This window comes from Myxocyprinus asiaticus, chromosome 10 (genome assembly GCF_019703515.2).
Source record: "Myxocyprinus asiaticus isolate MX2 ecotype Aquarium Trade chromosome 10, UBuf_Myxa_2, whole genome shotgun sequence".
In the NCBI taxonomy this organism is placed as follows: Eukaryota; Metazoa; Chordata; class Actinopteri; order Cypriniformes; family Catostomidae; genus Myxocyprinus; species Myxocyprinus asiaticus.
In genome coordinates, this window is record NC_059353.1 from 34173889 (window position 1) to 34199014 (window position 25126).

Genomic DNA, 25126 nt, shown 5'->3' on the forward strand with positions numbered 1-25126 from the left:
ATATCTGTTGCACACTGGCACCCCCTTGTGGGTCAAACTAAGTGGTAAACCTTTATAAAGCCGTATTTCTCCAACACTAATCAAATCTCTATAATATGCACAGTGAGGAGGATGAGAAGTGAAGTTCTTTGCTGCCAAGCATCATATTACATTCAACTCTCCTCTGAGAGAGCGAAAAGACATATCTGATATATATCTACACAATATATTAGATATTACATTATAATACATTAGACATTAAATAATTGTATTATACTAGATACAGGTAATATATATAATATATGCCAACAAAGTGTATGCTGAGGCTAAACACATCACTAGATATGCCCAGAACAGGATGAAATTGGCTATATCAAATGTTAGAACAACAGAGGAATTCACAAAAGGAGCATTTTTTTTTCTCTTTCTTTTACATTTTAAATATTTGTGACTCTATCACTTTAGGTGGTATTGTTGATCCGAGCCCAGATTAATTTCTGACATGATAAATGAGGCCATAGAATAGATACCGATACTGAATATTCCTAAATACAAGGGTTCTTCTTAAGAATAACTCATTTTAAGAGTAGAATGTGGGAAAGTTCATCAAACCATGTGCTGTCCAAGGTTATTATAGTTAACTGAAACTAAAACTGAAACAAAATTCCAAAAAATAACCTAGAAAAACTAAATTAAAACTAAAACTAAATTTCTCCAAAAAACTAAACCTAAACTGAAACTATCATGCATTGCTTCAAAACTAAATAAAAAGAAACAGAAATAGAAATAGAAATAGAAATGATCATAAAATATTTTCAATTTTCTTTTTTAATACTTTGACTTGTGCATGTTACAAAATCGTTTTAATGCTGATGTTGCACATTCTGTCTTGGCATCTTTACTGGGGTCCTATCATACAGTCTGACATGTAGTAATCTTAAAGGACAGAAACAAAATGTTCAGTGTGAACCAGGCTTAAGGCTATCATTCTGCCTAACATCTCCTTTTGTGTTCCACATAAAAAGTCAGATTCAGAAAAACATGAGTGTGAGTAAATGACAACAGAATTTGAATTTTTGGGTGAACTATCCCAACTAACATTTCCTGTATTCTATAAAGAAATACCCTGTATTTATGACATTTTGTATATTTAATAAATATATACAAATCATGTATAATTGCTTGCATATCCTATAAGCAATCAGTTGTTTAGCCTATACTTTAAAAGTTTAAAGATTATTTTAAAGTAGCTATACCTTCCTTGAGCTGTTTTCCCATCTGGCATTTACTGTATATCTTCTTTTTGCATCATATATAAAAATAATAATTATAGGCCTGTAAACATAAATTTGTTCTCTTGCAAGAACAAAGACCAATATGATAACATTTCAACATGTTGCATTTCTATGTAATATAAGGAAATCTAAATCAGTGGTCAAGGCAAGCTACACCATGCTGTGGGTGAAATGAGCTCTCTGGTTTGCCATGGAAGAGGATGTCATGCTGATCAAGAAGCTTGTCAAGACTTTAAAGGGGAGCAGCTTGGATGAGACTGCTGAACACACACTGATAACAAAAGAATAGCACAGGAAGGGACCGGTGGCATGTCACACATTTTTATTATCAGCTTAGTCTGAATTTGTACAAAGAGATCAAATAATGCAATTACAGGACTTGACCATTGGACGTTGAACACACACAAAATTACACAATGGGGCCTGATCATAGCAGGGGGCTAGGCAAACTAGGGCAGAAGAGGGCAGATCTGTACTCTGGGACAGGTATACAGAGTCATGTTATAGGGTTACAAAAATCATTAGCAGCGCACAAAGAGAGGCAAAATTCACTAGCACACCAGCTAGAGGAGTTACAGCAACTACAGCATGTCAGGACAACAATGATCAAGAATCACCATAATGTTACCAAGTTCACAGTTGACCAGATTCCAGTGGGGTACTAAGTTTTACTCAGATGTAGGACACTAAAAGTAAGTTGTACAGTTAACAGTCAGGAGTGGCTTTGTCTCTGATTCTGTCACCCCTGGTCCATCAGTGGCTACTTCAGGAAAGAATAATGTCATTAGATGTTTTCAATGTATGCTGATGGCTAGTGCAGTCCACAGCAAGATGTCAAATATCGTTCCAATGCAGACTTACAGTACACAATCTTCTAATCATCTTTCCAGACCTCAGACCAAACATTCTGTTAAAAGTAGCATCTTTCTGAAATGATCCTATAAAGCAGCCAATGACTGACCCTGGGACATTGTGCAAGACTGGAGGAGCTCACTAGCACAGAGGCACTTGAGAAATGAAGAATACTACTATAAGATTAAGGCACCACAAACAACAGTTATGACGCATCTTTGGAACATCAAAATCTACGCGCTTCAGATTTACACACATAAAACATTTTCAAATCTGTCTGTGCCTGGTGTCTTTTTGGGCTGCATCTCCTCCTTTTCATTGAATCACATATAATCAGTGAAACAGGCCTACCACTGTAGCTTTTCTTGGTAAATCAAACAAATATATATATATTTTATTTATTTTTTTAATTCTTGGAGTGGAACAAATCAGTTCACTGTTCTTTTGCCAAAAACAGAATTTGTTTAAATATGACAGGTGTATGAAAAATAAAATGACTGTAATGAAATCTGAAAATGAATCACATACTGCATATGAATCATATAATGTTTAAATTGTTCTAGAACGAATATTGCACAGGTTACTGCCATGAAGGTGAGGGAGGGATGCATTCAGCTTAAACATCTATCTATCTATCTATCTATCTATCCATCCATCCATCCATCTATCTATCTAAAGGTTGGTGGATGGGAAATCTATGTAAACTAAGATTTATTTTTATTCCAATAAAAAAAGGAAAAAAGAAAAATACCCTAATTTATCAATTTTGGTAAACTGGGACAGCCTTTATGTTTGGCAAAAGTGCAACATTTGAGCACACTTTCAAAACTTTTACTGTTAATGATATGCAGTTCTTACAGAATCTAAGAAAAATAACATGAGGAACAATGGATGGTTGACAATGACTCACTGTACAGCATTCTTAGAGACGTGCATCAAAAAGAACAAATTCATATTTCAAGTATACCGTGAAAAATTTTTTTTTTTTAAAAATTCAACTTTTAATCTGTAAAAGTACATCCAAATGCTTCCATATGCTTCAATCAGACACAATCATGCACAGCAGCTTTTCAGAAATTTCATTAAACACTGGAATGTTCTTCAAAGTAGACAAGACTCTCTATGACTCGACCTCTGTATGACTTTTTAAACTTCAGTTCATCATTCTGCCAGACACCAGTCTGTACTAACTCTCACTGAACAGTCATGGTAAATTAGGAAACAAAAGTAAATAAGAAATGAATAGCCTCTGCTTCTCTCATGAATGATAGTGAATTGTGCTGAAGCCAACACAGCTTCTGTGTTCTGCTACAGAGATGTTCTCATAGTCTCTGTTATAGAATACAATACAATGCATTACTAAATGCTAATCTAATGCTTCTAATTTCTGTAATGTTATTTTGATATTTTGGAAACTTAATTAAAGAACGAGTTCCTGAGAACAGCACCTGAAATCAGCAGATGTAATCAATAAGACTGATGAAACACATGAATACACACACACACAATGAACAGTTGTGGAATGTCAGTGTCGCTTTTTCAGTTCTTTTAATGTGGGCAGTTAGTGTACTATTTGACAGGGCGATTCCCACGTGAACAGTTAGTACTCATTATTCCATAATAATCACTTGATTCATTTTTAACAACGAATGAGCAATTGTGTGACAACAATACACTTGTGTCAAATCTCATCTAAATAACTCGCCCACATACCCAGGCAGTGCTATGGCCCTGATTTGGTGATTGGTCGAACGCCACAAGTACAAGGCCAGGTCATAGAGAATAGGCTTTGAGTGGGAGGGGCTTTAGCTTCGAGGGAGGAGCCCCTTCTTGTAGGCTACCACTCCCACTGCAGTGGCAAGAGCCAGGAAGGAGGACACGCCCATAAACTTGAGGAAGCCCCCAACGGATGGCAAGTTTCTTTCACAAAACGTGGTGACAAAGGGCTGGGCTGGGACATCCTGAGGACAGGGTTCAGAATAGTGTTTATTGAAGATTCCAAACATAGGCTTATTTTGGTATTTATTCAAAGGTTCAGTTTCATTTCAATTAAAATAAGTTTGTAAGACCATCTTACCATTGATTCAGGCTCTGACTGCCAGATCTGACTTGCATGGAGTTTCCCCATTGCACACAAAATCTGGAAGAAAGCATACAGTATTTTAAGCTACATCCCTTGAGTTACATATAATAATATACAAAATAAGACATGAAGTTGCGTACTAGATTTGCATTTCCAGTAGGCTTGCAAGCCAGCAAAAGAAAAGTGTTAAACATTTTGGTAAGCGTCCTGGTAACTTGCGTAACCTCCGTTCCCTGAAGGAGGGAATGAGACGTTGTGTCGATGTAGTGACACTAGGGGTCACTCTTGGGAGCCCGAGACACCTCTGGTCTTTGATAAAAGGCCAATGAAAATTGGCGAGTGGTATTTGCATGCCACTCCCCCGGACATACGGGTATAAAAGGAGCTGGTATGCAACCACTCATTCAGGTTTTATGCTGAGGAGCCAAGAAAAGGTCCGGCCATTTCAGCGGGTAGTTCAGCGTTGTGGCAGGAGGGACACAATGTCTCGTTCCATCCATCAGGGAATGGAGGTTACGTTAGTAACCAGGACGTTCTCTATCTGTCACTCACTCGACGTTGTGTCGATGTATTGACACTAGGGGTCCCTATACGAAACACCACAACTGGCTGAACTGTGTTACGTGAACTGGCGGTGTGTGATGGGCAGACCACTGTGTGCCTCGTAGCCAGCACACCAGGTCGACACGTAACCTCCCCCAACATAGTTATGAGTGTCGAACAGCCCTTTGGGGACAAGTCGACTACCCAAAAGCTAGAGACAGGCTAACCCATTCGTGGCCTTTTTTCCCCTTCTTTTTTTCCACTCCCTAAAAAAGAAGGGGGATTATCCGACTGGGCCGCCAGGTCTAGTCGGGGGGTGTCCCTCCCAAGGGGAGGACCACTTAAGGGGAGGACACCGCGGAGACCACACCTCGCCCAAAGTGAGGGGGGGGTATTTAAGTGGAAAAATACATCACATGGTCTTGACGACCAAGTGGAGAGTCTCAAGGTAGATCCTACCCAACGGGGGAGGAGTTACTACAAACATGGAGACTGGGGCAGAGGGGCTCTGCCCAAGGAAGACGCAGTTTGCCAATAGGGAAAAGAATTAGCGGAAGATATACATCGCATGGGGTTTTACCTTACAGGGAACTGCCACATGCGGAGCACCTACCCCAGAACAGGGCTCTTAGTTAGCACATGTACTGGGCCGGCAGCGAGTCTCTCCGAAAACTCGACTGCCACAGGGCTCGGAGGAAGTCAACCAGGGAACATAGTTTGTGAACACTACTGGGAATTAATGCCGCACGTCTTCAGCTCAAAAGAGGTGGAAGGCACTATGTGCAAGTGACACACCCAGCCGGCTATCACGGGCTTATCCGCTTGTATTGTGTGCCACTACTTGGGATGAAACCGGTTCCACCCAGAGGTTGTAGAACCTTGCAAAGGTGTTGGCTGTTGCACAGCCTGCTGCTCTGCAAATGTCTGTTAGAGAGGCACCCCAGGCCAGGGCTCAGGAGGCCGCTATACCCCTGGTAGAATGGGCCCGTAGCCCTACCGGGGGTGGCATGTCCTGGGCATGATATGCCATAGCTATGGCATCAATGAGCCAGTGGGCGATCCTCTGCTTGGAGACAGCACTTCCTTTCTGCTGTGCACCAAAGCAGACAAAGAGCTGCTCAGAGATTCTAAAGCTCTGCGTGTGATCCAAATAGATGCGTAAAGCACGCACCGGACACAGCAACGACAGGGCTGGGTCTGCCTCCTCCTGGGGCAGCGCTTGCAGGTTCACCACCTGATCCCTAAAAGGGGTCGTGGGAACCTTGGGCACATAGCCCGGTTGGGGTCTCAGGATCACGTAATTAATAATTTATAATTATATTTATTTATCACACATTATACATTTGTACATATACAGTGAAATTCTTTTTTTCCACATATCCCAGCTAAGCTGGGGTCAGAGTGCAGGGTCAGCCATGATACAGCGCCCCTGGAGTAGATAGGGTCAAGGGCCCAACAGTGGCATCTTGGTGGTGCTGGGGCTTGAACCCCCGACCTTCTGATCAGTAACCCAGAGCCTTAACCGCTGAGCCACCACTGCCCCTAGTAGAGAGAGTAGCCCGGACCGAACTCCAGGCACGTTTCGCTGACAGAGAACGCCTGCAGGTCTCCTACCCTCTTGATGGAAGTGAGCGCAGTCAGGAGGGCAGTCTTCAAAGAGAGTGCCTTAAACTCAGCTGACTGCAAAGGCTCAAAGGGGGCTCTCTGTAGACCCTGAAGAACTACAGAGAGGTCCCATGAGGGAACGAGGTGCGGTCTGGAGGGATTCAGCCTCCTGGTGCCTCTCAGGAACCTGATGATCAGGTCGTGCTTCCTTAAGGACTTACCGTCGACTGCGTCGTACTGTGCTGCTATGGCGGCAATGTACACCTTCAAGGTGGAAGGGGACAGCCACCCTTCCAACCTCTCCTGAAGGAAGGAAAGCACTGATCCAACTGCGCATCTCTGGGGGTCTTCCCGTCGGGAAGAACACCACTTAGCGAACAGACGCCACTTAAAGGCATACAGGCGCCTCATAGAGGGGGCCCTAGGCTGATTGATCGTGTCTACCACCGCGGGTGGTAGACCGCTTAGGTCTTCCGCGTCCCATCCAGGGGCCAGACATGGTCGTGGGTGCCAGATGGGGAATTCGCCGGGCGGGGGGGGTCTGTCGCGAGAAGCGTGAGGTCCGAGAACCACGTCTGGGTGGGCCAGTAGGGTGCTACCAGGACGACCTGCTCCTCGTCCTCCCTGACCATGCAGAGGGTCTGTGCAAGTAGGCTCACTGGGGGAAATGCATATTTGTGCAGGCCAGGGGGCCAGCTGTGTGCCAGCATGTCTATGCCAAGGGGGGCTTCAGTCAGGGCGTACCAGAGCGGGCAGTGTGAGGATTCTTGGAAGGCGAACAGGTGCACCTGTGCCTGTCCGAATCAACTCCAAATCAGCTGGATCACCTGAGGGTGGAGTCTCCACTCTCCCCTGAGGGTAACCTGCCGTGACAGCACGTCCGCTGTAGTGTTGAGGTTGCCCGGGATGTGAGAGGCTCGCAGCGACTTGAAATGCTGCTGACTCCAGAGGAGGAGACGGCGGGCGAGTTGTGACATACAACGAGAGCACAGACCACCTTGGCGGTTGACATATGCTACCATTGCCGTGTTGTCTGTCCGAACTAAAACGTGCTTGCCCTGGATCAACGTCCGAAACCGCAGGGTGAGCAGAACTGCCAACAACTCAAGGCAGTTGATGTGCCAATGCAGTCGTGGGCCTGTCCACAAGCCGGTGGCTGCGTGCCCATTGCAAACAGCGCCCCAGCCCGTTTTGGAGGCGTCCGTCATGACTACGACGTGCCTGGATACCAGTTCTAGGGGAACACCTGCCCGTAGAAATGAGAGGTCGGTCCAAGGGCTGAAAAGACGGTGACAGACCGGCGTGATGACCACGCGATGTGTCCCGCAGCGCCATGCCCATCTCGGGAATGCTGAAACGGTCTCATATGCATCAACCCGAGTGGGGTGGCCACCGCTGAGGATGCCATATGCCCCAGGAGCCTCTGAAACAGTTTCAGTGGAACCGCTGTTTTCTGTTTGAATGCCTTCAAACAGGCCAGCACCGACTGTGCGCGCTCGTTCGTGAGGTGTGCTGTCAAAGAGACTGAGTCCAACTCCAAACCGAGGAAAGAGATGCTCTGAACCGGGAGGAGCTTTCTCTTTTCCCAGCTGACCCGAAGCCCTAGTCGGCTGAGGTGTGAAAGCACCAAGTCCCTGTGTGCACACAACATGTCCCAAGAGTGAGCTAGGATTAGACAATCGTCGAGATAGTTGAGAATGCGAATGCCCACTTCCCTTTACGGGGCAAGGGCTGCCTCTGCGACTTTCGTGAAGACGCGAGGGGACAAGGACAGGCCGAAAGGGAGGACCTTGTACTGATACGCCTGACCCTCGAATGCAAACCGCAGGAAGGGTCTGTGTCGTGGTAGAATCGAGACGTGGAAGTACGCGTCCTTCAGGTCACGAACCAATCTTGATGCCGGACACTCGCCAGAATGCATTTTTGCGTCAGCATCTTGAACGGGAGTCTGTGTAAAGCCCGGTTCAGTACTCGCAGGTCCAAGATTGGCCGCAACCCACCGCCTTTTTTCGGTACGATGAAGTAGGGGCTGTAAAACCCCTTCTTCATCTTGGCCGGAGGGACAGGAAAGCGCAAGCCATGCATCCAAATTCTGCGCAAGGGGGACCAAAGGGACAACATCGTCGGACGTACCGGCAGGTGGGGCCTCACGGCGGGGCAGAGCTCGAGGTGCCACACCATGTCGTGGCCATGCTGAGTCTAGGGACATCAAAGCACTCACCTGGCTCCTTGTGACCACCCCCGGAACAGCCTGGGACGGGGGAGGAAGAGGCCTCGTGACCCATGGAGACTTTCACATAGGGGGCGGATTTGTACCACAGCTAAGCGCTCAGGGGCGGAAGACCGCTGCTGGAGCGCCAAACCTGCTCCAAATAGAGTGGTGGACGGTGGTCATGATGACGGCCGTGCACAACGGATACATGACCCAGGGAACAAGGAAACCACTCTTGCTGAACACTTGGGTACTGCAGCCACTTGGGCATGCAGCGCAATTAAATGCAAAGGTAACAAAAAGATTCTCCTCCCGGCCTTCGACTGGGGGATGGAGAGATCTGCTTACCAGCTCCAGAGCAGCGGGTTTCGTCGTCCCTGGATCACCCATTTGAAGGGCGCTTTGAAGCCTTTCAGGGGTTCTTGGCGGCCGCGAAACGGGTGGCATCTGCTTCCTGCGGTGGGCTCCATGCTGGGGCCAGGCCGAAGGGGCGCAGGGGGACACCCTTGGAAACGAGCAGACGGGGTACAGGATCTTGAGCCGCGCCGGAGCAGGATATCCCGGATAGCCTCCATCTGCTGCTCCACCGTCGAGAACTGCTGGGCAAAGTCCTTGATGGTGTTGCCGAATAGGCCAGCCTGGGAGATGGGGGCAGCAAGGAACCGTGTCCTGTCGGCCTCACCCATCTCGACCAGGTTGAGCCAAAGGTGGCGCTCCTGGACCACTAATGCGAACATCGTCTGCCTGAGAAACTGCGCCGTGACCTCCGTCACTTGGAGAGCGAGGTCGGTCACCGAGCGCAGTTCCTGCATCAATCCCGGGGCGGAACAACCCTCGTGCAGTTCCTTTAGCACCTTGGCGGACTTGCAGGAGAGCCATGATATGCAGGGCGGAGGCAGCTTGTCCAGCAGCACCATAGGCCTTGGCCATCAGAGACGACATAAACCTACAGGCCTTGGACGGGGGCTTTGGGCACCCACGCCAGGTTGCGGCGCTCTGCGGGCATAGGTGCACCGCGAGCGCCTTTATCCACCCGGGGATTGCCGAATAGCCCTTGGGCGCCCCACCATCGAGGGTAGTGAGGGAGGGGAAGCTGAAAAGATCGGGAACGGGCAGTAAAAAGTGCCTCCCACGACCTTGTCAGCTCTTCATGCACTTCCGGGAAGAAAGGAACGGGGGCGGGGCGTGGCTTTGAGCAGCGCCGCGAGCCCAGGAACCAATCATCGAGCCACGAGGGTTCAGGGAAGAGCAGAGGGTTCCACTCTAGCCCGACGCTCGCGGCTGCCCGGGAAAGCATGTCGTCATCTCCGCGTCAGCCTGTGACTGCACCCGAAGGGAGGAGCCCAGCTGAGGCTTCCGTGTCTGACTGGACGAGCCCGCTCTCCGATGCTGCGCTCGAGAGCTCATCACTTTCGCGGGCTCCGAATAAGAGGTCGAACTCGCCGTGAGACGAGCCGACGGACTCATCCGGAAGCCCAATTGGGGCAGATGAGCGTGCTGGGGAATGGGAGGTCCGCGGGGGGATACCTGGCGGAGGCGGTCCCATTGGGGTCCCCAAATCGCCCCCAGTGCTAGCAGCGCTGGCCTCATACCCGTGGGTAAAAGGACCGAGGCGGGGAGCCTCCGGGGTGGCTTGCTTTCTTACGAAGGCAAGCCACGACCGCACCGTTGCCGTGAACATGTTCTCGCAATGAGTACATGACCCATCCACGAACGCTGTCTCTGTGTGAGCAGTGCCCAGACACGAAAGAAAGTGATCGTGACCGTCAGAAGGCGAGAGATAACGAGCGCAACCAGGAATAACACACAAAGGCCTCTTTAAAAAGACGCTCTTTTAGAGAAATATACTCTTTTAGAGAAATATACTCTTATTTCTGCCAAGCGCCCAGGGGCATTCTCTGCAGTGCACCAGTGCAGAGGAGGGAGAAACCGCTGAAATGCGCTGACAGATCCAGCAGAGGTGAATGAACAGTCGTGGGAATTCAGCTCAGAGAGCATGACCGTTCGGCTCCGAAGAGAAAATCTGAATGAGTGGGTGCATACCAGCTCCTTTTATACCCGTATGTCCGGGGGAGTGGCATGCAAATACCACTCGCCAATTTTCATTGGCCTTTTATCAAAGACCAGAGGTGTCTTGGGCTCCCAAGAGTGACCCCTAGTGTCACTACATCGACACAACGTAAACAAGGTTTAGGCTTTGGTTAAGTGTAAATAAAAAGCAATAAGGGGCCTATGATCTTGATATAACTTTAATCTTAAATTTAAGTAAACAGTTTACAAAAATTGAAATTATGTCCAAAAAGTTTGAATGGAGTCCTACACTGTATTTTATTGGGTTAGTTCACCCAAAAATGTTTGAGTCACCATTCAGTTTCATTGTATGGAGAAAAAAAACTGAGTAAACTAAAAAAATAAATAAATAAATAATATATATATATATATATATATATATATATATATATATATATATATATATATATATATATATATATATATATTATTTTTATTTTTTTTCAGGTTTTCAACTAAAGCAACACAATTCCAGAACATTTTGTCACAACTTGATTTCATTGTGTTCTATCCAATTACATTTGTAAAATTAAAGTTTACTTAATCCATTTAAGTTTGGACTACATGAAAACTTTTTGTAGCATTTGTGAAACTGGACAGGGGATTACCATTTACCAGCATGCTTTGCATGGGACTGGATGGGGTGAACAAATGTTAAAATTAAGTGTTATTTTATGCATTTTTGAGCAAAATGAGAATAGGAGATTTGTTAATGTTTAATGTTCTGTTATAATGGAGTTTCATAACAAAGTTCAGGAGGAGCATGTTTTAATCTGAGCAATCACATCGCAAGAGCAAGCGTATATAAACAGCTGCTTACATCCATGCTGCGACGATTCCTCCAGCATCCCTCAACCATCCCAACTCCTCCCATCTATTCATTAATAACTCAACAAGTCCATGGAGGTATTCGATCTTGGGTCAAGTCTCAAGCCTCAAGCCCTCCTCCAGGGACAGTGAGCCAAACATGTTTACACGTTTATCCTCATGGCAGGATAACATTAACTTGTGAACTTCTGATCTGGTATTTAAAAAGTGTGTCTGTTAGGCTGGAGTCTAGAATTTTGGTGAAGAATGGTACTTGTGCTTAGGTTGAAGATGACTTTAATGTAAGATCTGAGGAGCTCGGAAACAGAAGAAGAGTAAGATAAATTATACAGCGTCTACCCCGAAATTCTTCAACGTAATAAATTAAAGCCCTTAAACAAGTCTCAGTTGCCTCCGCTTCTGAGATGTCAATCTGCACAATTTATCATGTGGCTTGCTGTGCATGACACCGCAGAGACTCACAGCACATGGAGGCTCATGCTACTCTCAGCGATCCACGCACAACTTATCACGTGCCCCATTGAGAGTGAGAATCCCTAGGACGTTACCCCATGTGACTCCACCCTCCCTAGCAACTGAGCCAATTTGGTTGCTTAGGAGACCTGGCTGGAGTCACTCAGCATGCCCTGGATTTGAACCCACGACTCCAGGGGTGGTAGTCAGTGTCAATACTCGCTGAGCTACCCAGGCCCCCTTTGCATGAGACTCTTCTGAAGAAACCCCCATGGTTGCCATGGAAATCTAAGACACTCCTTTATCCTTCGAAGTAAACAACTTGCTACACTTAAGTTAGACTAATAATGGAGCATGAGACATTTCCTGTGGAATGCCTGACCGTCATATGCTAAACATTAATCCGAGACAAAAGAGCTTGAAGACTTTAAGAAAGCAGGCTTTCTTTGAAATTATCACTTTGTATTATCTTTTTAACAGGACACAAAATTAATGCTCTGCTCATAAATGTACAAAATTAACTTTTCAAGTGTATACACATATCAGGATATCTCATCTTAATCCAGGAACTTTGACACAATTGCAAAACTTACTTTAATGTAATTTTATCCTGCACATAATCTGCCAAAGTGCCTAGAACTCTCATTCAAAGTTTAATCTGATAATAACCCTGACAATTATGTTTCTCATTCAAGGTTTAACCTGATAATAACCCTGACAATTTCGTTTCTCATAACGTGTAATGTATTATCCATGTTGTAAAACCAATAAATTAACCATTATAATTTTTAATCAGGTATTTTCATGTTTTGTAACTTCAACAACTTGTCTTGAATGCTAATGAAGGGTATTTTCTAATATTTTTTAGCAATTTCATTATATAAAAGTTCATGATTAAAAATTACCCAATTTTGAGTGGGAAACAGAAATCTTAAGAACAAATACTCATTAATCACATTCAGGAGGAGGGACAGAGAGATGATCACATGGTATCTGAAAAGACACTTCTGATTGGCCCAAGGCACCTTTGGGGTGCGGCCAACCTCAACTCAACAAAACCTCCCTGCCTAGGATAAACGTCCCTCCTCTCTTGCCCTCTTCCCTCTGGGCTCTTAGCCATTCTTCAGCTGGCTTCGCTTTGGCAGAGTTCAGGAAAGCTCGGAACGCAAAGTTCCGAGAGGAGTTCTCTTCTCTGCGCTATGACTTACACACCTGATGGGGAGTCGCGAGTCTACCTTACGGGAGGCTTCACTTCAAAGCCCTGCCTGATCATTCCAGCCCCAAACAACCCAGCGTCCACGATCTTAACAGAGGTCCAAAACATAGATGGAACAACCAGAACTTTCTATTGACCCAGCCAAAGAACCAAAGCAACGCATTGAAACGCAACGAAATGCAAGTACACCTCCAGTGCTGCTTAGCTCTATAAGCAGTTGCTATCAAATTGACAGTGCAACAATTTTTCTGTCCTTAAACTTAATCACCTAACATATGAATAATAAAATAAATTACACTTTTCTCAATCGCTTTGGCTAATTTTTTGAAACAGTCTTAACATTCTCTAAACTGTAAGTGCAATTGTCACAACTGTTTTATGGGACATCACAACTCTTTGCATGTCTGCAAAATCTAGTACCTCACCCAAAACATTTAATTCATGCTTCAAAACCTAGTTATTGTGTCAGTAAATTGGCCAATGCCACCAAAATGAAACTTTTTTTTTTTTTTTTGTCATTGTGTGAGCCGTACTGGTCAAAATGTTTAGATGTTTTTTCATCATGGTAGTCAACCCTGGAAATGTTTGTTATATACAAATTTAATTTTTGTTCTACATTGTTTTGACACTGACTGCTTACTGTACTATACAAGAATGTCAGTTTTGTCTAGCTGAATGCTATCGTGTATCACACTGAGCATTTCAGATACCGATTTCAACAGTAGGTAAAAGTTTACTGGGAAAAGTAAATACTGTTCAATACTGTAGTACACAAAAAAAGGATATGCACATTTGTATGTACATAGTAAATGTATTTTTGTAGCAATGTTACATGTAAACAGAGAATTCACATTTGCATGTCCATTTTACACATATATGTAAAGTCATATATAGTGAACAGAAAATTGCCACAAAATGACATCCATGCAACAAAATAAAAAATAAAAAACCTGCAACAATGAAAAAAACTGCGGTACTTCTGTAAAAAGAACAATAAATTGTACCTCCTCACAGTACGTAACACTACAAGTACCCATCATGTTGGTCTAGCCAGAGATTTAACAGACGTCACAAACATTCCATGTCATAGATATTTATGGAATATACATGTATGTCTGAAAGATTTTGACAGCTGAATGGATCATTTTTGCATGTGATGGCTCACACGATGAAAGAATGTTTAAAAGTTGTGAAGAGTATGACAATTTCACTGAGAATCAACTCATCAGTTTTGATCAGCAAGCCATATGCATTTAGTTATTGTGCAAATTGTAGACAATTGCATTTACTCTTTTGCACACATGTGCCAAAACACGTGCAATTTGCTTAAATGAATGAGAAATTCAAATCTGGTGTGAACAAGAAACTAATTGTTCAGAGATTTGAACTTTTTGTTTTGAAAAATATAATTCTCATTTGGGAATTGAGCCAAAGCGATTGAGAAAAACTGTAAGTTGGACCAACATAAGAAAATTAATTAAATTAAACATCAGTCAATTTAGTTTGACGAACCTAATAAAGTTGAGTTAAAACTACTATAGTACATTGATTTGACCTAATTCAACTAAATTATGTTGGCTGAATGAAACTGACTTAATTTGAAAGACATTAAATGGCTTACTATGGGTAATGACTTCACTTTTGAAATGTAAATGATAACAGAATTTTCATTTTTGGGTGAACTACAGTATACAGTATTAAGCTGTATTAAATGCAGAAAATTGCGGAGTGCTCAACTTGTATGTTCTGTTATAAAACATAAATCACAGATAACACATTTGAAACACCCACCTCTCTAGCTGCTCTCTCTCCTGCCTGTACGGCCCCCTCCATGTAACCGCTCCATTCAGTGGCCGTCTCAGTGCCTGCAAAGTACAGCCTGCCCACCGGTTCTCGCAGAACCCTGCAATGGAGAGAGATTTATGAGCATAAGAAATGTCAATTCAATATGCTCTAGTTTTCTCACAATAAGCCGGGTAGCAATCTTTACTGACTAGTACCATGCCATGCTACACAAGTACACTAACCTGCCAAATTGTGTCATGATGCCAGGGGGGAAGTAAGCTGTGTAGCAGCCACCAGAGTACTCCTCCTCACACCAGTTTTTCTCCTCATAGTGCACAGGCTAAGAAAAAGACCCCCATAAAATTAAGCATTTGCTAATTTTCTAAGTCTATAATAATCACGTGCATTTAGGGTAATAAATACATACACACAAGAGCTGTCTGAACTAACGCATTAACGCATGTGATTAAAAAGTTTAACACACAAATTTTTCTTTATCGTGATTAACGCATTTAGTGTTTATACATCATAAACCAGCGTAAACACTGGTTTGAAGAGCGGAACTTTTGCATTGTGTCTGCCCGGAGTCATTATACTGACAGACACACACAACAGTGCTTTGTGTCAGTGAGCAAATGATGGGGAAAGGAGCTCTTAACACTATTTGATGTGATGAAATCAAGTATTTTTCAGCCTATGTAAGGCGCATTTTAATTACCACAGAAGCACACCAAGTCTTAAATATCACCAAAAGAATGAATGAGACGTGTTTGTCTGCAAGCGCTTTTCATGTGGAGTTCAAAGCGCAGCTTGACGATGGCATTGTCGCCCTGATGCGAATCATGAATGCTTGCTGTAGAAAAGCGGATAGCCACAGTCTACCAGCAGCTTCATACTGTGGAGGATAAGAGTTTAAGAGATTTAATGCCCACTGCAATGAAAATGCAACCTATGGGGAGACTATTTCTTTGAATTAGTCAACCTCCCACTTAGACTTTGGGAAATGTTTAATGTTAATGGTGCTATTTTAGTGAATTTCTGTCTTTATACTGTGGAAGGCTTTGTTTGGAAAGTGTTAAGAATGCATTATATTGTTATATATTGTATTTTTTTTTTTTCTAAAATGAAAATAAATGCATTTTGAGAGGAAAAGAAGTATATTTAGAGTCAAATTTCAGCAGTTTCAAAATCTGAGATAAATCATGATTAACAACAAAAGATTATGAGATTAAACGCGATTTAAAAAAAATTTAATCGATTTAGTAATTGGCAAGATATAGCATTCAATTAGTGATTAGTTACAAGAATTATTTCAAAAATATTTCTGTTTGAGAATATTTAGATACAAATAATTTTAAGTATTTCTTTTAGATAAAAAATGCTTTAGAAAAGTGTACAGAAAATATATAAAATATTACACTCACATGTAGTGCTTCCTCTGAGCTGAGCACACGAGAATAAATCTCACAGATCCTTCTCTTTCTAAAATCGTTCACAACATTCTGGTAAGAGTAATCAATCATTGCCAACAATGCACAACATCATCATCTCACCCAAAGTATAGTCACATATTTTACCAATATGAAAAACAAGAAATAACTACCTCTCCTCTTTTGTCAGACCCGCTAGTCTCCTAGATTTTCGCGCCAGAATGAAACTGTAAAAGAGAGGGAGCTAGCTCACTGTTCTGTCACCCGTAAATACTTTCATCAAACAATAAAAATCTCATTATAGCATTATAGCAATTTACCCCATAATAGCAGGCACAGTCCCATCAGGCTTAGTGTCGTCAAGCGTGAGACCAATAGGCGCATCCTCTTCCTCGATTACCATGCTGCCACAATATCCTGCAAAAAAAGCCCAACTCAATATATAGGCCTATATGTATACATAAGACACTGTGCCTCTTCCGTATCATTACAATGCCATGTATGAAGTGAGTAATGGAAAGTGTACAAACCCTTTTTCCTCCAGAAGTTCTCTTTGTAGTACACCATGCATTTGATGACTGAACCCATGGGCACTCTATGAATAAGCTGATTCCTCAGAGGAGGCATTTCAGGGTTGAAGTGGATCTTTAGGTTCAGCCCTGGTGGTATGGCAAGTATGACATATTTGGCCTACAAGAACAAAGGAAGACAGATGGTAAAAACAATCCACAAAAATGGATTGTTCTAATAAGAAAGGTTATTTCAAAAGTGCTCTAGTCTAGTGTTAATTGGACCAGTGTCGAAACTTGAAGGTGGCAGGTTCAAAACCCATGAACTCAGATCATTGTTGCTACTAGGGTGTTGCTAGGTGTTAGTGTCCACCTGGTGAAAAAAGTGTAATTGCTTAGAAATTTAATAGAATACTTCTCAACAAGCCACATGACTGTAGCGGAACAAGTTATGTGCATTAGCAAGCACAATTTGTAACATTATATTATCATATAACAGTTATTTTACTACAATAAAATTATTACAATTATTATTTTAACACATTAAAAAAAAGTTAGACACTGCAATTACAATTGAATTGTGCTTCTATGTATGATAAACTCAGTTTTAGAAGGACGGACAGAGTTGTTCCAGTGTCCCCCCACTGTTCCTCCACAGAGGGTTAAGCAGCACTACAGTTGACCTTAATAAGCTTCAGCATAGGAAAGAGGATGCGGCCAGGACAGGGGGATGATGTCCAGCTTACTGATAACAATCAACCAAGCTCACACACATACGTTGTAACACACTTCAAAGTGGGACTTCTGTCCTTCAAATTAGTTGATTTAGCATGAGATGTAAAATTATGCACACAAAGAGGGAGTTTCATCTTCATTACAGAACTCACAGGCTATGTTCGGAATAGCATACAACATACTACTAACTACCAACTATTTCTGCAGTATGCAGTACGTATATTGAAAATAGTATGCTAATTTTCTGTATGCATGGAACACACAGATGACCTAGTACTGTGTGGGATACCCTATCAAACAATGCAATGCGTTCAACATGTCCTTATATTTCCACGTGCCGAATGAACTGGAAATTATATCATCCACGATTTCTTTCTTGACCCATTATTTGATCAGACAAAGTTAACTAGATTTAAATGTAAAATAACCATTTTTATTTCATGGATGCCACTCTATTAAACATGCATTGACAATAATGTAACATGCTACTGTTTGAAATATCTATCACTGCATAATGCATTTTGTTTCACATACTATTTTCTAAAATAGTAGGGGGGTCACCCATTGCGCCCCCTCAGTGTCCTGCTAGCTTCCCCCTTTATATGGTGCCCTGAGCATTGCATACATTACATACAGGGCTTTTTACACATCTGATAGTATGTAGTAAGCAGTAACTAGTATTCCATTCTGAACATAGCCAAAGGGTTAACAACTTTTAATTAATGTGTATACATGCTGAACGAAGCCAAGCTACAATCACATTAGCAAGGTCTGTTAGTCCAACGATGCAAATCCAGACTGGTATGATTTCAGTCAGCCTGAAGTGTTTACATAAAGTTTTAAAAAGACGATTATTGTTTTATTCCGAAAGAAACCAAACTTTTGAAGTGCATGTAAACATACTATGTAAATAATCCAGAGCAGAATGATATGTGTGGATTGATACTCTTAGGGCAAATATTTAATGACTCCACAATAATTAGGATTTCCAATCTAGAACTTAAAAAAGTAGTTCATATTCAATGGCACACAGTAAAAAATAAAGACGCACTTCATATTTAAATTTACCAACAAAATTTTCTAATATTTTATAGAGAAGATTTTATATTCTCTAAGAAATTGTATTAGTTTAGGACATTTGCACTGACACTCCACTTGTCTAGTATAGAGACAGCTTTGTGCACCTTCTCACCTTGTATATCTCATCACTGAGTGTCTTCACCACCACCAGGTCTCCAGTCTGGTCAATGCTGTACACGGCTCTCTGCAGCTTCACCCGGTCACCCAGCTCTCTCGCCATCGCCTCACTGATTTGACTGGAGCCTCCAGCAAACTTACGCTCCTATCATACGGGGCAATAGGAAACTGGTCTAATGCCATGTGTGACCTTTCTTCCAGTAAAGAAATTCTTCTGTTCCAATGATAATGATTCAGATCTATAGAATTTGAGAGTTTTGAGAGCTCTGAGTTATTCTAGCAAATACTCTGAAGTATTATTTATTTGCATTACATTTATTCACCAACAGGTGTCTCTCTGTCTCACAGAGATAGAATGATGATAGAGTTGTGCTAATTTTTAGACAAGTTGGGAATACATACACACACACACACACACACACACACACACACATATATATATATATATAATAGAAACAGAGTTGGATAGACCATAGCAGTTTAGTGGCAGAGCCATAACTCATAAGAACTCATGATCCAGATATATTGGCTTGCTACTATTTCAGTATGTTACAGAATCAGTTCAGTGTCACTGGAACGAAAAGGGACTACAGAAGGTAGACTCACTCAGAAGTCATTTCTTGCTCTCTAAAATCAACTTACTCGAGGAATAAATTCATAAAAAAACACTTTGTAATGATCCATAAACAAATTGTTCAAGAACAAAGTATATTTGGTATCGTGTTTTTAAACAATCACATATATTAAGCGCAATAAAATGGTTCAACTGATAAAACATTTCTGTGAATACTTGGTGTACTGTATTAAAATGAATGGGATTTGATAGCTGCAGAGGAGGGGAAGAATTTCAGTGAATAACAACTTAAATTTAGATCTGTTCTTAACACAAAGCTATCATATACCTTAAAATGACTTGGAATATAGAGCACAAGTCAAACTGACTAATTTTATAATATTTTACTGGTGGTTCTTTGTCCTTTTATGGAGTTTGACAGGCAGGTAATGATCACTATTTGATTTAATTGTATGGAAAATGGCAGCATAAACATTCTTCAAAAATATATTTTTGTGTTCCATGGAATAAGAAAGTTTTATGGGTTTGGAAAAACATGAAGGTGAATAAATGATGAGAGAATTTCCATTTATGAGTGAACTATCCCTTTAACCTGAAGTGTACCCTTTCTTCTAAATCATGACAGTAAAATGTTTTGCTTTCTTCCACAGCAAGTCTGTTCTTTGCCTTTACTAAAGACCCCTTTTGAGAGCTGTGGTTAACTAAATTAGGGGTAAAGATTGGACAGTGACAATGACTATTGAACTTGGCAGGGACATTGGATCGAACAGCTAAATCTTTCTAACAAACACATGCTTCCCTGGGCTGCCAAAGATTTCGGAAAGACATTATGGTGTGTAGATGCTGAAGTCCACATCTCTCTCTCTTTTTCTCTCTCACTCCCTCTCACTCATTCCGTCTTTCTCTCGCTCTCCCACAGATGTTGATTACACTGTAAACATACAAACGCAGGCATGGTGAAAAAGCCAAAGAGATACGCACACACACACTGCTGTGCAAACGCGAATGTGGACATGCTGTGGAGCTGTTCATATGTCATCGTGCAGCTTTTAGCGTAAGCTCTCTGTGTAATTAAGTCTCAGAGAATCAGAGAATGATACTGTGTATCTAAACATTACGCAACAGTTCTGCGGTTACTTTAAACAAGCTTCATCTATAATTTCATTTAAAAATGTGGCAATGACATGCATCTTTTCACAATGAATTTTCATTTAGATTTTTAGGAATATAATAACTAATATCTATGAAGCAACAGTTTTCTTTTATTGAAAAAGGCTGACATTCTATTATTCTATATACCAATTCATGAGCTACCTAAGCTATAACTTTAATGCTGCCATTAATTTAGCATTGTTAGATTGCCTTCTACACATCAAAATGTAAAAAATACAATACAAATAATTATATTAACATAATAGCTTACTTTTTTCACACAAAACGGTGGTGTTAAGTGTCCCTGTGGTGGCGGGGGCGTGGTCGAGTGTTCGTCCGGAGAGAGAGAAAGCGGTAAGGGTGCACAAACCTGAAACTGATAATGTCTAACACCTGTTTCTAGTTGCAGTAAGTAGTGGGGAAAGCAGTATAAAGCGACCACACCAGTGACGAGACAGGGAGAGAGAGCTACCAGACACAAAGGACTGTACTGAATGATACTGCTGAAAAGCAAGCCTGTTGTGTGTTCCTGAGTATTGTGCTGAAAAGCCTGTTTTTAGTTTGTTTAATTAAAGTCTTACCTTTGAGTTGAAATCCCAAGTTTCCCATTTCCTCCTATCCCAGGGTTTGGCACCAGTGTCAGGAGGTTCGTTGGGTGGGAAAGGAGGAAATGGGAAACTTGGGATTTCAACTCAGAGGTAAGACTTTAATTAAACAAACTCAAAACTGGCTTTTCAGCACAATACTCAGGAACACACAGCAGGCTTGCTTGTTGTACAGTACTTTGTGTCTGCTCAGGTGTGTGCACCCTTACCGCTTTCTCTCTCTCCGGATGAACGCTCGACCACGCCCCCGCCGCCACAGTCCCTTTGCGACTCCTGGCAGTGATTTAGCAAACAAGTCTCGTGTGAGAATTTAAAGTTTTACCGCCACATTAATCCCGCGATAGTAAGGGTCATTCTGGTTGGATACCTAATGTACATATAATCTTTATATATTACATATGACATTTCTTGCATTTAAATATTTTATAAAAGAGAATAAAAGTGTATACTACCACACAGTATTATCAAGCTATTTGTTTAATTAATACAATTTGTTTTAATGTATGTGAATGTGTGTATGTGAAGTATGTGTATGTGAAGGGAATATTCAATGGACATAAGACCCATAGAGGCCTAAGGCTGCCTAAGCCTTTTATATTAATGGAGGAAAGATCAACATTGATTGGACAGTGGATTGTGAATTGGGAGACCTCTTAAATAGGCAGGACCTTGCAAGAAATGGCTAATAAGTGTTGTTATTCTGACAGCATTTGAAATTTTAAAATTATACTCTCATTTAGTGCCAAGCGGTAGGCGGTAGTGCAGGCGCAGTTAGTTAAAATCTGATATAAAATATTAAGTTTAGCGTTTATAGTCTTGTTCTTTCTCATTAGCACTTGTTCTGAGCTTAGTCATCTAACACTTTAGGAAAGTTTAATGTTTTGTATTAGTTTGATCAGTGGCCAGCTTAATTGCTTCAGCAGTTAACATTGCAGACACCAAAATAATACATTAGATCTAAGATCTTTCCCTTTTCTGTGAAGCACCAGCTGCACCTGCTATGAATCCTCTAAAATGTGACACAAAAATTATAATACGAGTTCTAGACATCCTTACCTGGCCTCCATTGGTGGTGGAGAAGATTCTCATAGTGCCGCCACACTGCTTGACGTACCAGAGGAACCACAGAGCAGACACCTCATGGGGCTCTGAGGTCACATTCACATTGACAAAGAGAGTGGCAAAACGGCGAGCAGCCCTGTCAGAAACCCATGGTTAAAGGGATACACCATTAACAGCCAATACGCCATCAACAATTCTTCAACTTAACCCTCCTATTGACCTTAGAAACTGTCCCCCTTCATGATCCTAACAGTCATTTCTGACTCACATTGAAAACCATAAAAAATGAATACATTAATTTTTAAGGTACAGTATGTGTAAAGGGCTAAATCTCATCAATTAAATTAATAGATTTACAAAAACAATTAAAAGTTGCAATCCTAAAAGGTCAAAGGTTACAGGCCATAACTGGTTCTTCAAATATGGGTCAAATTTGACAACTTCAGTTCACAGATTTAAAATCCCCCCCCCCCCCCCCCCCCCAAATAGTTATTTTAAAAAAACATTTTAAAATGAAATTAATAACACTTTAACTAATGTTAATGAATGGAACCTTATTGTAATGTATTAGGTATCATGAACTAACAATGAACAATACATTTTTTTTTTTACAGCATTTATTAATCTTAGTTAATGTTAGTAAATAAAAGTACAATTGTTCATTGTTAGTTCATAATGAATAAACTAATGTTAACTAATACAACTTTTTATTTTAAAAATGTATTAGTATATATTGAATCTTGAACCAAGATTAGTAAATGCTGTAAAAGTATTGTCCATTGTTAGTTCATGTTAACTAATGTTGTTAACTAATGTTAACAATGGAACCTTATTGTAAAGTGTTACTATGAAATTTCATTGTGTTTGCTTAGATGGTCTATAAGTCACAAAGTCTGGTTCCAGAACTAAAAGCATACTCTTTACTGCTAACGGGTCAAAAATGACCTTAACTCAGTAGAATGGTTAAAGTTATCTCTGTACCTGGTCCAGCAAAGCTTGTCAAAGAGTTGCTTCATGGTCATCTTGTCCCACTCTTCTGCATGAGGTGCCCTCCATGGAGCTTCCTTTGGGATCTGAAGTGCAATATTAGCTATTATAAAGTCATAGCGTTTACAGTACAGTACATATAGATTGAGTCATATGTCTGAAAGAAATACTATATATCTATGTTATATTATTCTAAAATTAATTAATGTGAGATTTTGTTTAGTGGGTCAGTTTGTTTTCCTGTTTCACTCAAGTATGAATGTGACATGTGCCTGTACCTCCATTCCCATCTTGTCCATTGTCCTCCAGAGGTTGTTGTAGTCCAGGTAAGCCAAAGGGTTCCACACTGGAGGGAAAGGCCCTTTGAATGGATATGTTTTTTGCTAGGAAACATGAAAAAGTCTATATAAGAAATCTTCTACTACTTTACCACAAAATAGTAAAAAATGTAATTATCATTTTTGTCATTGTTGATGTAATGTCTTCATCAGATCCATAATGACCTCATTACCATTAGAAGTGTAACCACTCTGGAATGGAAAACGGTTTTCACTGCCTAAAATATACGTAACTACACTTTCGCTTGGCTTGGAATCAAATTAGTTCATGAAGTGCCTCATAATGCCTCTATTCACAGCCTCAATTGAACTTTACAGTTTTCATTAATAATACAACTAGGAGATCAGAAACAACTGGACCTTATCAAATTTTAATAAGATTTTAGGATTTTCCCATAAAAAACATGATCTTCTTCATTAAGAGCAGGACAAGAAACATATGCTAATTTGAGGGTTGATGTGGAACACATAATAATGATGGAAGCACTTATAAATAACGTATAATGCTAATACAGTAAACAAATCAATTCGTAATCACAGATAATGACAATATTAGTCTTTGGCAAACAGCAGCTATAGTATATGAAACAAGCTGTTCATACATGCCTGTTTCCAACAGTTGCGAAAATGCTTAGTCAGTATGATAATACTCTCTGTGCCTTGCCAATAGGGTAACTACAGTGTATGTAGACATTACTTCATATCTGGATTGCTCTGTTGCTATGGGGCTCTTAAACGAGCATAGTTGGCTGATTGATTAATGTTTAACTAAAGATCAAGGACGATGTGCTATACTTCAATACGCTACATGAAGCCACTAAGCCACTAAAGATTGCTAAACCCTTTCATGAAAATAGGAGTTCCTGATAGACAAGGGTCTATAGTGACAGTGCCACGCGTATTAAAGGTTACTGTTGCGTTGAATGAAGCAATCATGCCAGAATTGCTGACAAAATCAATTACCTGTCACCTAGAGGGATTCTAATGTACTTCTGAGTTTGATGTCCAGTGCTTCACTTGAAAGAGATTTGGGCATTTTCAGCACACCTGTTTTGGAAAACCCTGTAATTTTATTGCTCACAGAAAAACGTCTGAGGGATAAGAGACGGGAGTGGGTTTCGTGTAGGACTAGAATGCACTTAGTTGGACAGATAAATGAGTGAACACTCATTCAAATGGAAAACCACTGTAAAATGACTGTCAACAATGCCAGCTGAAGCCATATGTCTTACTATAATAGATTCTGTGGACAAAGGTTGAGTAAAAGAAAGCCCATATGAATAATACTCTTCTAACATTTATGTTCTTTGACATTTGAGTCAATGTGACCTGAAGCTATCATACAATATGACTTCTGATGACTTGGAATATAATGCATGAATCCATTGCCGTATAAATGGGGGGAGGGGGGGATGTCCTGCATCTGTCCTAATAAAAACATTTATCAATGCAGAAAATAATTTAGTATGATATACCTTGCAATTTTGTGACTGTGAGTCTGTCATTATCAGACAAAAAACAGAAGTCCCCCCTCCTTTGTACGAGTTGGTATCACCCAACTAGTGTCGCGCAATCCCCCTCTAGCATAGATGGCGGTCTCACGTGGTACCTGTTAC

General features: G+C 41.5%; 1 protein-coding gene across 1 annotated transcript in view; it reads right to left on the bottom strand.

The window, feature by feature from the left end:
• Positions 1–1580: 1580 nt before the first annotated feature.
• The window catches only part of mao (monoamine oxidase), a 69388-nt gene continuing 45842 nt past the window's right edge, over positions 1581–25126 (bottom strand). The window contains exons 4-15 of the mRNA XM_051707942.1: positions 23451–23555; positions 23167–23258; positions 22180–22321; positions 18788–18937; positions 16882–17041; positions 16672–16768; positions 16525–16578; positions 16346–16403; positions 15164–15261; positions 14928–15039; positions 4204–4266; positions 1581–4087 (exon numbers count right to left, since the gene is read on the bottom strand). Of these exons, the coding sequence (XP_051563902.1) occupies positions 3932–4087; positions 4204–4266; positions 14928–15039; positions 15164–15261; positions 16346–16403; positions 16525–16578; positions 16672–16768; positions 16882–17041; positions 18788–18937; positions 22180–22321; positions 23167–23258; positions 23451–23555 (1287 nt within the window). The 3' untranslated portion in view covers positions 1581–3931. The remainder of the gene's footprint in view (positions 4088–4203; positions 4267–14927; positions 15040–15163; positions 15262–16345; positions 16404–16524; positions 16579–16671; positions 16769–16881; positions 17042–18787; positions 18938–22179; positions 22322–23166; positions 23259–23450; positions 23556–25126) is intronic.